This window comes from Aotus nancymaae, unplaced genomic scaffold (genome assembly GCF_030222135.1).
Source record: "Aotus nancymaae isolate 86718 unplaced genomic scaffold, 86718_ANA_hifiasm-v0.15.2.pri h1tg000014l, whole genome shotgun sequence".
In the NCBI taxonomy this organism is placed as follows: domain Eukaryota; kingdom Metazoa; phylum Chordata; class Mammalia; order Primates; family Aotidae; genus Aotus; species Aotus nancymaae.
This window is the reverse complement of record NW_026988425.1, coordinates 105,878,104-105,891,067: the sequence shown is the minus strand read 5'-3', so window position 1 is coordinate 105,891,067 and position 12,964 is coordinate 105,878,104. Positions and strand designations below refer to the sequence as shown.

The 12,964-nt window shown below is 35.0% G+C and overlaps 1 protein-coding gene across 2 annotated transcripts in view; it reads right to left on the bottom strand.

Annotated features, from left to right (window-relative positions):
* Positions 1–8,223: 8,223 nt before the first annotated feature.
* The window catches only part of YTHDC2 (YTH N6-methyladenosine RNA binding protein C2), a 79,094-nt gene continuing 74,353 nt past the window's right edge, over positions 8,224–12,964 (bottom strand). The window contains exons 27-30 of one of the 2 annotated variants that reach the window (XM_064376224.1): positions 11,089–11,292; positions 9,755–9,937; positions 8,560–8,646; positions 8,224–8,466 (exon numbers count right to left, since the gene is read on the bottom strand). In XM_064376224.1, the coding sequence (XP_064232294.1) occupies positions 8,458–8,466; positions 8,560–8,646; positions 9,755–9,937; positions 11,089–11,292 (483 nt within the window). In that variant the 3' untranslated portion in view covers positions 8,224–8,457. Of the gene's footprint in view, positions 8,647–9,754; positions 9,938–11,088; positions 11,293–12,964 lie in introns of both variants that reach the window. The other variant, XM_064376223.1, reaches the window with a different exon arrangement.

The window sequence follows — 12,964 nt, the reverse complement described above, 5'->3', positions numbered from 1 at the left end:
CTTTGCTGTAGTTTTTAGAGCAAGGCTGAGTTGTTCAGTGAATACAAGGTGTCAGTGAATAGTGGATGGCTGTTGTAACTCTAAGCTGCCCAGAGAATCTGAAGGAACAAATATGAATTGTGGATAGGGGTGGGAAATACACAAACTCAGTGAAGAAAAGTTTTAAACAAATTACCAGACAAACTGAAAAATAATGGCAACTGACAAATTAATCTGTGAAAATTAAGTTCTTGATTTAAGAAGGCAAAGAGTGGAAATAGCAATGAAATCTGACATCAGCACCAGCTGTAAATCTTTATGTGCATAGTATGAAATAAAAACATCACAATATGTCTCCTTCTGGCCCTTCCCATTTCCCCAAATAGAAATTATTGTCAATAGTACTATTTTGGATTCCAGATTTATACATAAACACATGTATATATGTAAAGCTCTGTTTCACGGCTTACTCCATCCCAAATCCAAAACCCAAATATCTTCCAACTAGGTTGTTAACTGATAAATCCATCTACAACCCTTCTCAAGAGATCAAATTACAATGCCTCAAGACTAGATCCAAGGGAATAGAATTTTCATAATGAATCTGTAGGCGTCAGAATAAGTAAACAAGGAAATGTCTAGAAATGAAAGCTTCCAATATTCCTTCATATTACATTCATTTGCCTTTTCTGAGTAATCTTGTATTTAATCCACAGCATCTATGAAAAGGTATATTCAATATGCTAAAAACTATATAGCATTTGGAAAAATTATGACAAATATATCATTCATGAAAATGGGATTTGACTACTTTATCTTTTGTGCATTGATATTTGATGTTAAAAATTGCAATTTTTTTTTAATCACAAATTAGCTGGACATAGTGCCTCAAGCCTGTAATTCCAGCACTTTGGGAGGCCAAGGAGGGAAGATTGATTGAGCCTAGGTGTTTAAGACCAGCCTGGGCAACATGACAAAACCCTGCCTCTACAAAAATACAAAAGTTAGCTGGGCATGGTGCATATGCCTGAAGTCTCAGCTACCCGGGAAGCTGAGGTGGGAGGATCACTTAAGCCCAGGAGGTCAAGGCTGCAGTGAGCCATGATTGTGCCCCTGCACTTGAGCCTGGGTGACAGAGTGAGATCCTATCTCAAAAAAGAAAAAAAAAAAATCACAAATTAGAGAATAAGAATTACTCAAACCTTAGATTCATAACTGTGTGCAGCAGACACAGAAATAATTTACGTATATATCATCATTCAAACAGTAAGTTGGCCATGTATTGAAGAGTGAGGGAGTGAGTGGGCAGTGAGGCATGAGGAACAATGCTTTTTTGAAGCCTCTGTGATTTCATTATATAATCACAGAGTAATTGTTATGCCACTGTGTATTCTTTCAGAATGAAAAGAAGTTAGAAAATATGGCCTTGAGAAATTGCTAAGAACAGCAATTTTTGTACTATTTTGTTTTCATTCTTACCATTAGTTAAGTGTTAAGCTGCCAAGTCAAAATCATCCTAGTTTAAAATAATCCACCTCACAGAAAGTTTTGATCCAATAAACATTTACTCTGTTGATCCATTCACTTATATAATCTCTTATATAAGACATTTTAATTTCCTAAATATCAGTATTTCTTATAAGTGTACAGTTAATTTTTGTGTCTCAAAGCTAATTAAAATATGAAGAATCTGTTTCGTATAATAACCAAAAGATTCTGCACATCTACCTTAGGAAAACTTTTACAGAATACTAAATTGAAAGCTAATTTCCAGCACCATAAAATCCCTAGAAGAAAACCTAGGCAATAGCATTCAGGACATAGGCAAAGGCAAGGACTTCATGACTAAAACACCAAAAGCAATGGCAACAAAAGCCAAAATAGACAAATGGGATGTAATTAAACTAAAGAGCTTCTGCACAGCAAAAGAAACTATCATCAGAGTGAACTGGCAACCAACAGAATGGGAAAAATTTTTGCAATCTACCCATATGACAAAGGGCTAATAACCAGAACCTAAAAAGAACTTAAACAAATTTACAAGAAAAAGGCAAACTACCACATCAAAAAGTGGGCAAAGGATATGAATAGACACTTTTCAAAAGAAGACATTTATGCAACCAACAAATATATGAAAAAAAAACTCATCACTGGCCATTAGAGAAATACAAATCAAAACCATATTGAGATACCATCTCATGCCAGTTAGAATGGCTATCGTTAAAAAATCAGGAGGCAACAGATGCTGGAGAGGATGTGAAGAAATAGGAATGCTTTTACACTGTTGGTGGGAGTGTAAACTAGTTCAACCATTATGGAAGACAGTGTGGCAATTCCTCAAGGATCTAGAAATAGAAATATCATTTGACCCCACAATCCCATTACTGGGTATATACCCAAAGGATTATAAATCATTCTCTTATAAAGACACATGAACATATATGTTTATTGAGGCACTGTTTACAATAGCAAAGACTCGGAACCAACCCAAATGCCCATCAATGATAGACTGGATAAAGAAAATGTGACACATATACACCATGGAATACTATGCGGCCATAAAAAAGGATGAGTTCACGTCCTTTGCAGGAACATGGATGAAGCTGGAAACATCATTCTCAGCAAACTGACACAAGAACAGAAAACCAAACACTGCATGTTCTCACTCATAAGTGGGTGTTGAACGATGAGAACACATGGACACAGGGAGGGAACATCACACACCAGGGCCTGTCGGGGGATGGGGGGGCTAAGGGAGAGATAGCAGGGGGTGTGTTGAGGGATGGGGGCTAGGGGAGAGATAGCAAGGGGTGGGGGGATTGGGGAGGTATAACATTAGGAGAAATACCTAATGTAGATGATGGAGGCATGGATGCGGCAAACCACTATGGAATGTGTGTACCTGTGTAACAAACCTGTACCACCGGCACATGTACCCCACAACTTGAAAAAAAAAAGAAAGCTAATTTCCAATACTGACTGCAATAGAACAAAATAAATGGCATTTGCTTTTTTGTTACTATGGACATACACCCAAAAACCTGTTCCACTACATGTGCATACAATATATGCACAGGAATATATTTGTGTTATTCTAGGCTTGATCTCTCATTTTGATTAATAAAATTAAAAATTTTTTTCCCAATTGGCTAAATAAGAACTCTGAATTTGTGTCAAATATATTGATAATCTTATAAACTTTTCTTGACTTTCAATTTCATAGAAGATTTGAAAATATTTATCAAACATTCACTAAATTTCAATGTGCATGTTAAAGTGTTGTCTTAATTTATATAAGTAGATTAAGATATGTACATGGATATAGGAGGAAAAAATGAAGAAATTATCTGCAAGAGCTTATCTCTATTGGCATACTATGCTCAAATGGCTTGAATATCATGCAAAAAAATTGTGAGATGAGGATATTAGCATATAAATTATTTCCCACTTTCATTTTAATTTAGAATATGCATTTCTTCTAAAGAAATTGTCAGTTGCCTGAAGAAAAAGTACACAGATGGAGAATTCAGGAAGAGTTAAACTGAGCACACTAAGTCCATCCTCCCAAAATAAATAATCCATTAAATCATTCTTTTTTCCTTTCTTAGAAACTGAAAGAACAGACATGCTGTTTGACCATTCATTAAATACACAGGTAACTCAGATTAAGCCAAGCTTTTTTTTTTTTTTTTGAGACGGAGTCTTGCTCTGTCACCCAGGCTAGAGTGCAATGATGCGAACTTGGCTCACTGAAACCTCTGCCTCCTGGGTTCATGCGATTCTCCTGCCTCAGCCTCCAGAGTAGCTGGGATTACAGGTGTACAACACCACACCCAGCTAATTTTTGTATTTTCAGTTGAGACAGGGTTTCACAATGTCAGGCTGGTCTCAAACTCCTGACCTCATGATCTCCGAGCCTCGGCCTCCCAAAGTGCTGGGATTACAGCCATGAGCCACTGTGCCCAGCCTATGCCAAGCTTCTTAATCCCTTTATGCCTAGTGTTCCATTATTGGAATGCTAAGAATGTGGGAATTATTTTTATCCTACTGCTCAAGATCATTGCCAAGGTCTGATTTTTCCCAAAAATGTCCAACCTCCAGCATAAATGGGTTAATAGGCAGATTTAGCAGTTTCATCATGAGAAGGCACGTCAGCCTAACATCCAAACTTACTAAATCTACAGACATCTCTTCTTAGATAAAACGTCTTTGCAAATCCAGTGCTGCAGCGTGACAGGATCAACTCCATCAGTTTGCTCCCTTGTCCTTGGGATTGGTTACTCTGGTTTACTTCTACTTCATGGACGATTCTTTCTGCCTTTCTTTGCCTTGTCTCTCCTGAGGAGAAATACAAGCTCTCCCTCTGCTCGGTTCCTGCTTGCACTGTAACGTGACACTTGCCCATACATACGTAATGAGAAGAACACTTCTGCCTTTGTTTCCTTCCCTCCAGCAGAAGTGACAACGTCTTACTGATTTCTGAAGGGACTGAGTATTCTCAAGTTCTTCCTTCCTGGATTTTCCTTTTTGGGTCTTGTAGTCTCAAGATGCACATGTTCTCTTCCTCAACAACTGAATATGTGGCCTGTCCCTGTAGGTGAGGCTTAGGATCATAGGATTAAGTTCAATGAATGAGGAATAGCTTGCATTTAGAAATTTTGAGTGGCCATGAATCTGAGCCATGATCTTCACTTCATTAGTAATAAAACTAGTATTTCAGTCTCTTCCTACTTTCTCAACTGACTTTGAACTTAGTAGAGAAAAAGGTGTGAATAAATATACATTAGGGATCTACCACACTTGAGTGCCCACTCTGTACTGGACACTATTAGGCAGATAATACCATTGATATTTGTATAGTATTCATAGTTTTCCAAGCACTCTCATTTGACCCTTCTAATTGTTTTGTAAGATAGAGAAGGAAGATGCTATTTTCACTTTTCAAACATGGAAATTAGAAGTCAGAAAAGTTACGTGATTTGCTGAGTGTTGGAGCTTGGCCTCAAATGCAGATATTGTATTAAATGTGAAGCTATTTCTTGATATAACACATTATAGTATCTTGCAACAAGGTAAATCCTTTATTATATATCTCTACTTTTAGTACTCTAATCAAGCACCTCTTGTTTTATTGCGTAAGATACATAATGTGAATATTTTGTGTTGATTACATATGAACTTTAAAACACAGTATCTTTGTTTATCAATGTTTCAGTATTATTTATTGTCCATTTGAATTGACAGTACTTGAAGTATGTACTAAAAACTAATGACCTGCTGATCAGACCCTGTGTATAGGCCAAGGAAGAATTTTTAACAGCCACCCCATCTGCATATTAAAGCACAAGTTCCACTAGATTCAATTATCACTTCTTAGCATTTCTTAAACACTCTGTATTTCACATTGTAAAACTCTTACACAATACCTTACCAGGTAGCTATTGTCAATTATATATTATCAAATACATCTCATCCTTTTCCAGCTCTTCACTAGTTTTAACATTGTCCCAATCCATTCACAAATTCTTTTCTTAAAGGCATGCTCAAATGCAGCTCTACCATGAAGACCTCAATGATTATTCTCTTAAATGCCTTAACCCTATCTGTAACAATTGTGCACAATTGTTACTCACAATTTTAAATAAAATTGTTACCCAAAAGAAGATAAGCTCCTCCTGGAGAAGATAAGCAAGAATTGTACCTGTTATATCTCAGTATGTCACTGTGATATTAAATATTAATTATAAATAAAAGACAATATAGCCGGGCACAGTGGTTCAGGCCTGTAAACCCAGCACTTTGGGAGGCTGAGGCAAGAGGATCACTTGAGTCTAGGAGTTTGAGACCAGCCTGGGTAATATAGAGATCCCATCTCTACCAAAAAAAAAAATTAACCAGGCATGGTATGGTGGCATGTGCTTATAGTCCCAGCTACTTGGGAGGCTGAGGTGGGAGGACTGCTGTGGTGGTGGTGAGCTGTGATCTCACCACAGCATTCCAGCCTGAGTGACAGAAAATGACCCTGACTTAAAAAAAAAAAAAAAAAAAAGACAACTTCTAGAGAATTAGTGAAAACAAATATTAAAATTCTCTGGGAGATTTCTGAAAGGACTAATGGAACCCAAGTATTTAAGGTACTACTACTACTTTCTACAAAGAAATGTCTGGGTAGTATTTTTCAAACAGCAAGTGCTCCACCTTTTCTGAATGGAGGGCTCCATTGGCTGAAAGAAACAAAACATTAACTAGCTGACAGAAAAGAACTAAATTCTTCAGAAAAAGTAGTGTTAGCTACCAAGATATTGTACTATAAACTTTTCCTGGATATTTAGACAAGAACTTTGTGAATAAAGTTAAAAAAATACTAACATTTAAGTACAAGGTACTATTCATAATATTTGGAAATGTTTCAATATAGTTTAAGTTTCCTATTTTTGCATTTTATTAATATTTAAAATATTTTATACTAAACACATGATGTGAGATTTTTGCCATCTCCCATTGAAAGAAGGCAATTTGTAGGGGAGGGAGTTTTGATACAAACCATCACCTTCCATATCAATTTAGTATTCTTCAAGGTGTTTGAAATTCGTTATTATCTCAGAGGATATTGCTAATCATTGTTAACTTAGTCTTATTATAAAGCATAAGAAATAACAAGACTGAATAACTTAATACAATTTCTTTTTAATAAGTATATTTAAAGTCCATCTCTTCCAAAAAACAGCATTTTAATTACATTCAAGTTGTATTCATTTTAAATACCAACAAACCCATCATTTACATATAGAGCTAGATATTACAAAACAGATGGAAATTAAAACAAGTTTTATTTTTTTAAGTCCTTCTGAATTTAGAACATTGTGAACTATTAAGTATATACCTAAAAATGTACACATTATCAAGGAAACACAAGTTGCTCTAATAGGAAGAGAACTCTAATACACATACAGTGAAATATAATTCACATAGGCTTAATTTACAGGTATGTCTTAAAGTACAAAAACCCCAAAAACTAATAACTAGAAATACAGGCAAAATCACAGTTGACTTTCTAAACTAATGCACCACTATATAATGCTTTCCCACAGAAAGTAAAAGGGTTCTCAAGATTTTATGTTGACCCATGATTTTTCACTTCTTTGTTCTCCAATATAAAACCAAAGTTTTCTTTTTGCCTTTAATTTACACACGTTTGTTTGTTTGCTTTTATAAGAATAACTAAAATGTGTCATGAAAAGCGCTATCAAACCTGTCTATTTAGAGTTCAGTAACCAAAACATTTCTTTCATTTTTCCCTGTTGCTCTATTTTCCCTTCCAAAAGTCTCTAAGGAAATTTTATTTAACAGTGGTGGTAAAAAGATAAATAATTCTGAGATGGCAAAGAAATATTAGACTTGGCACTAGCACAGGTTTACAAAAAAAATTATTCCCCATTTATTGAACTATATATGTGAAAAAGGAAAATCATATCTGAAAACATAAGCAAGTGAAAACGTACTAAAAAAACACGGAAGGCAGCATTTAGAATTAGGGTACTTGCAGGCTTTAGTTTGAAAACCATACAGCAAGAAAGCTACCAGTTGAGAATTTTTTAAAAACTTGTATGAACATGTTTAATTTTGAACTTGTTTCAACCAAGTTGTAGCCAAAACAAAAAGGTCATAATTACTGTGCTCATATGAGATGTGACGAGGGAGGGAGGGAGAAATGCAGGGAAGGAGTAGGGAGAGAAGGAAGGGAGGAAGAGAAGGAGGGGAGGAAGAGAGAAGGAGGGGAGGAAGAAAAGAGAAAGGTACACATTAGGTTAAAAGGGGCAGCATTAGGAATAAAACTAAGCACTTAATCTAACCTGATCAGGGAGAAGCTTTGCCCTTTATTCAGATTTTATTGCACTTCATAATCACAGAAAAGGAATATCCTTCTTTTTTCTTCATGTGTCTCAGGTTAAAAATGGTAGAATGAATAGCCCTTAGTTAGCACATACTATTTTTAAAAAGGACATGTGTAGAATTTCATTGATTTTTTGTTGTTGTTGTCCTTATTGTTTTTCCCCTGCTTCTTTTCAAAGGTGTTGATGTGTTTGTTTTTAATGACAATCTTAAGAGTTAACTCTTCTAAAATGGTGCTCAGATGTACTGATTTATTCTGGCCTTTCTTAAACAATTTACTTTGCATTAAAAAGTCATCAATAAGAACTGTAATTCAGTGTTTTCAAAAATCAATTTAAACTTACGTAACTGCTATTGTGCCAAATAATGAAACTACTACTACTTTATTCATTACAAACATCATGTAATCATTCTCTATGATCACTATAAAAGTTTAAATAATCCTTTTCTCCTATATATGAAGATGGTTGTTCTAAAACAACACACTAGAAGTGTTAAAAAGCCCACGCATAACACACACCCCATCTCAGTTTTTGAAAGTCAGTGCATTCAGTGGTTATAAATAAGCATGATGTTCTTCCACAGCTAAGAGTTCTAGAAGAGAGGGGGGGAAAAATAAGATAAGTAATCTGAAAAGTTCCTAATGATCAAAAATACTGCTAATACTTAAAGTCAAGATCGTATAACCTGAATGTCAATCAGTTGTGTTTTTTCTCCCAAGGGAAGACGTTCCCATAACTGGAGTAACTGTTCACCAACCTGAGGTTCTAGTTCCTAGATAAATCAGAAGTCAAAACAAACATTAAAAGAACCGGATTGAAAATTTTCAATGACCAGAACCTATAGTGATAAAAATGTAAGAAAATCACTTTAAATTTCATTTTCCTGCCAGAAAATGCTAAAATCATATGGTATGAATTGTTCTAATTCTTTGCTTTAAGGTTTATGGAGTTTATTTCCAGATTTAAGATTGCAGTTAATCTGAAAAATCTTTCAACGTTTGTGACAAAATGGCAACAGATTCCCATGCAGTCCTTCTGGAACTTTTTATACCTAAAAATAATGGATTTTGTTTTTAATAGAGAATTAGCAAAAGCACTCACTCAGCTGGAACTTCCAAAGATTTACTGTGAAACCTAGCATATTCGATGTTGGGCTTTTTTTAAGAAACTCTCTTAGGTAACTGTATCTTCTTATCTTGAAAATTATTAAAATACTTTTTTTCTTTTTTTCTAAGAATTATTTCTAGCTAACAAATATAAAATTTCTTCTAAATCATTATTTTAGAATAAAAATGAAAATATTCTCATACAAGTGAAAAGAATGTCACTTTACTCCTGTGGAATACCTATGAAAAGCACTTAAGAAGAACCTGAACACTTTTTATAGTGTGATTTGAAACAAGTCATACTAGTTCAGATAAATTATTAGCTGTGTGACCTTAGGCAAAACTAATCTATCAGTCTATTTCCTCATACATAAAATTGGACTAATAATTATAAGAAATATCTTATAAAGCAGCTAGCATAGTATTCAGTCAATATACATTAATTTCCATCATCTTAACTATCTTAAAATGCATGTAAGTAGCATCATGAAAAAGCAAAACATAATAGAAATAAGCCACTAGAATATAAAAAGGGTGTTATTTACTTTACAATTAAAGCCAATGAGAAGTTAAATACTGTCATCTTAAGATTCTGATTGGACAAGCAATCAGACACATTTACAAGCATTTTTACTAGCTCTTTACAAATCTGAACCTGTGTTTCCCATGTGCATATGAAATATAAAATATGTGCTCTTACATTTTCTCCTCAAAGCACTAGATAACAAGAAAACTAAACAGAAACAAAAGTAAAAAGAAAATGCCATTGTATACCTGCCCATCTCTGCTTATCTGCACTTTCTTGTTGTCATTCCATGGATTGAGTAAATGGTGTGCAAATTGAAAGGGAAGACTTTCTTTTTGTATCCACTCCACCTTAAACACTCCTCCTAGTCCAGCAGAGCCCCAGTCCTGGCTCTTTTCCCTTCCAATCTCAGAAGACATCCTAGAAAATCCCTGGAGGTAAAATGGGAGGAAGGAATAGAGGTGAGGAGGAGACTAACATGTCTAAATTCAATTTATCTGAGAACGCTGAGTTTTTAAAATTTTAAGATAAAGTATATAATATTAAAAATAACAGATACCTAACAAAAACAAAAAATAAGCTATCTATTAAATTTTTCATTGAAAGCTCTCTTAGCAAATTTTAGAGGAAAAACCAGTTCTAGCCTCCTAACAATTTCAAATAACAATAATTTCTAAATAAAGTATCAACAGTACTAAGTTCATATTTATTCCATAATAAATGGATACAAGCTAACCTCTAAGCTTTTATTCCAAAAATTATAATAAACATCAAATAATAAATGTATTATTTTATAAATTCAGGTATATAATACATTAAGTGAAGATAGGTTAAGAAACATACTTAGTTTACTGATTGTCTAACTTCCTTGGCCTCTTTAAATAAGTATTTACCAAAAGGTCAAGCTTCTCATTACTGTGAATCCACCTGAGAATTAGTAAATCTAAAGTTGTCTTCAGAAGGAAACATAGTTTTTCCTTCTCATTGTCTTTTTCTTTCATATTTAAAGATGTTCTTGTTTGCTTTGAGACTCTTGGATTTTAGCCAAAGTTTCTCTAATGTGTTCTTTCAGCTGGTCATGTTTAACTTCAAGGACTTCTTTTATCATTTTAAGGTGTCTCTTTCCTTGGTTAGAGATATTCTCTCTTCCTGACTTTCTTGAAATTTTTCATTCAACCTGAGCCTTTCCATTTCTATGTTTGCCAGTGTTGTTGAGTCCTTGGTTGTGGACTGTTCTTCTAATAACACCAGTTCATTCACTGTTTCCTGAGTCTCACTGACTTCTTTCAATTAGGAAGTAGCTCCTGTTTCTCATGAACATAGTTTCCTTCTGAAGACAACTTTAGATTTACTAATTCTCAGGTGGATTCAAAGTAATGGAAAGACTCTGGTAAGACAAGGCAAAAACAAAGGGATTCCAGTTCTATCATCCTCTAAAAAGATGCAATATATCCCTCATTCTGAATCAAGCAAAAGGCATTCTTGCATTCTGATGTAATGAAAAGCTAGTTTTTTAAAAAAAAAATCTCTGATGCAACCTTTAGCCAGAACAACCCCTTTTTACTGATTCAAGATGGCTCACCTGGAAATGTCCAGATCCTTGAACAGAAAATACCAAGTAAACCATGCTACTTTCCCAAAAGGCTCGATTTAGCTTACGTTCATTACTAGGGGTTGTAGACCAGATACCCTTCTGTTGAGATATTTCAAGGTTTCTCAAATTGCTACTCTTCATTATGAAGTAACGAATAGGCATGTTTGGTCTTGGTGAAGGAGATTTTGAGCCCTATAAAAGAATACATAAGTTCTTGACAGGTAATCTGACCTTTCAAAACCAATAGGCTCCATTAAATAACATTTTCATAAACATATAAGCCAAAATATTTTACCATATATTCAACAAATGCAAATAGCTCTATCATGTCTGAAACCCGTACAAGACTCAACCAAAATAAAGTTAGCCAAAAACAAGTACTCATTTGCAGAGCATTCAAAATCCCTTATCAACAAAGGATCCTGGAGTACCAACTTTGATTTATACCTCAAATATACTTTAAGAAAATGTTTTAATAAACTTTCAAAATCTGAAAACAGAACAATATTTCTCCAGGTTACTGCCTGGGGGCAGTTTTCAGAGGACATAGAAAATGAGTCCAGTGGTCTCATTAAGTTGTGAAGAAAGAGACCAAAGTGGAGTTCAGAGACCAAAGTGGCTACTGTGCGTGGCAATGTACTAGATAGAAAGGAGTTGCACATAGAGACAGCTCCAAAGGAACTGCAGAGGGGTCTGCAGTTTTGGCCAAGTGCAGACCTGAACATAAGAGAAAAAAGATAAATAACCCAAGGACAGGGAAAGAGTCAAAGGAAAACAAGTAGACCAAAGACACGTGGCTGGGAATATTTCATGTTATCCTCAGCCAGAACTGATAGAACCTGTAGCATATATGGAACTGGCCCATATAAGGGCCATACCTTAGTATTGGAACTAAATTAATAACAGAATAATGACTGCTTTGGCTCAACCCTAACACTACCTAAAAGCAAACTTCAAAAGGATTCAACTGATTGCAACTGAACTGTAAATCAGAACAAAGCCTAACCCTATTGAAAGGAATACACATTCTAACTGGTGTGAGATGGTATCTCAATGTAGTTTTGATATATCCAAAGGATTATAAATCGTTCTACTATAAGGACACATGCACACTAATGTTCACTGCAGCACAGTTTACAATAGCAAAGACCTGGAACCAACCCAAATGCCCATCAATGATAGACTGGACAGGAAAAATGTGGCACATATACACCATGGAATATTATGCAGCCATCAAAAACGATGAGTTCGCGTCCTTTGTAGGGACATGGACAAACCTGGAAACCATCATTCTCAGCAAACTGACACAAGAACGCAAAATCAAACATCGCATGTTCTCACTCATAGACGGGTATTGAACAATGGGAACACATGGACAAAGGGAGAGGAGCACTATACACTGGGGTCTGTTGGGGGGGAGTTGGCGGGGAGAGCAGGGGGTGGGGAGTCGGGGAGAGATAGCATGGGGAGAAATGCCACATATAGGTGAAGGGGAGGAAGGCAGCAAATCACACTGCCACATATGCACCTATGCAACAACCTTGCATGTTTTTCACATGTACCCCAAAACCTAAAATGCAATAAAAAAAAAATTGAAAAAAAAAGAAGAAAAAAAAAGAAAAAAAAAAATCTTTTAGCTATTTTAAAATATACACTAAAAAAAAAAAAAAAAAAAGAATACACAAAAACCTAGCCACCCAACAAAATTACAAGAAACACAAAAGAAACAGGAGAATATAAAAAGGTTGTTATTTACATAATTAAGTCTAAAGAGAAGTTAAATACTATTGTCAACCTGAGACTCTGATTGCAATGACCAGATACATTTACAAGTAGATTTTCACTAGCTCTTTACAAATCTAAA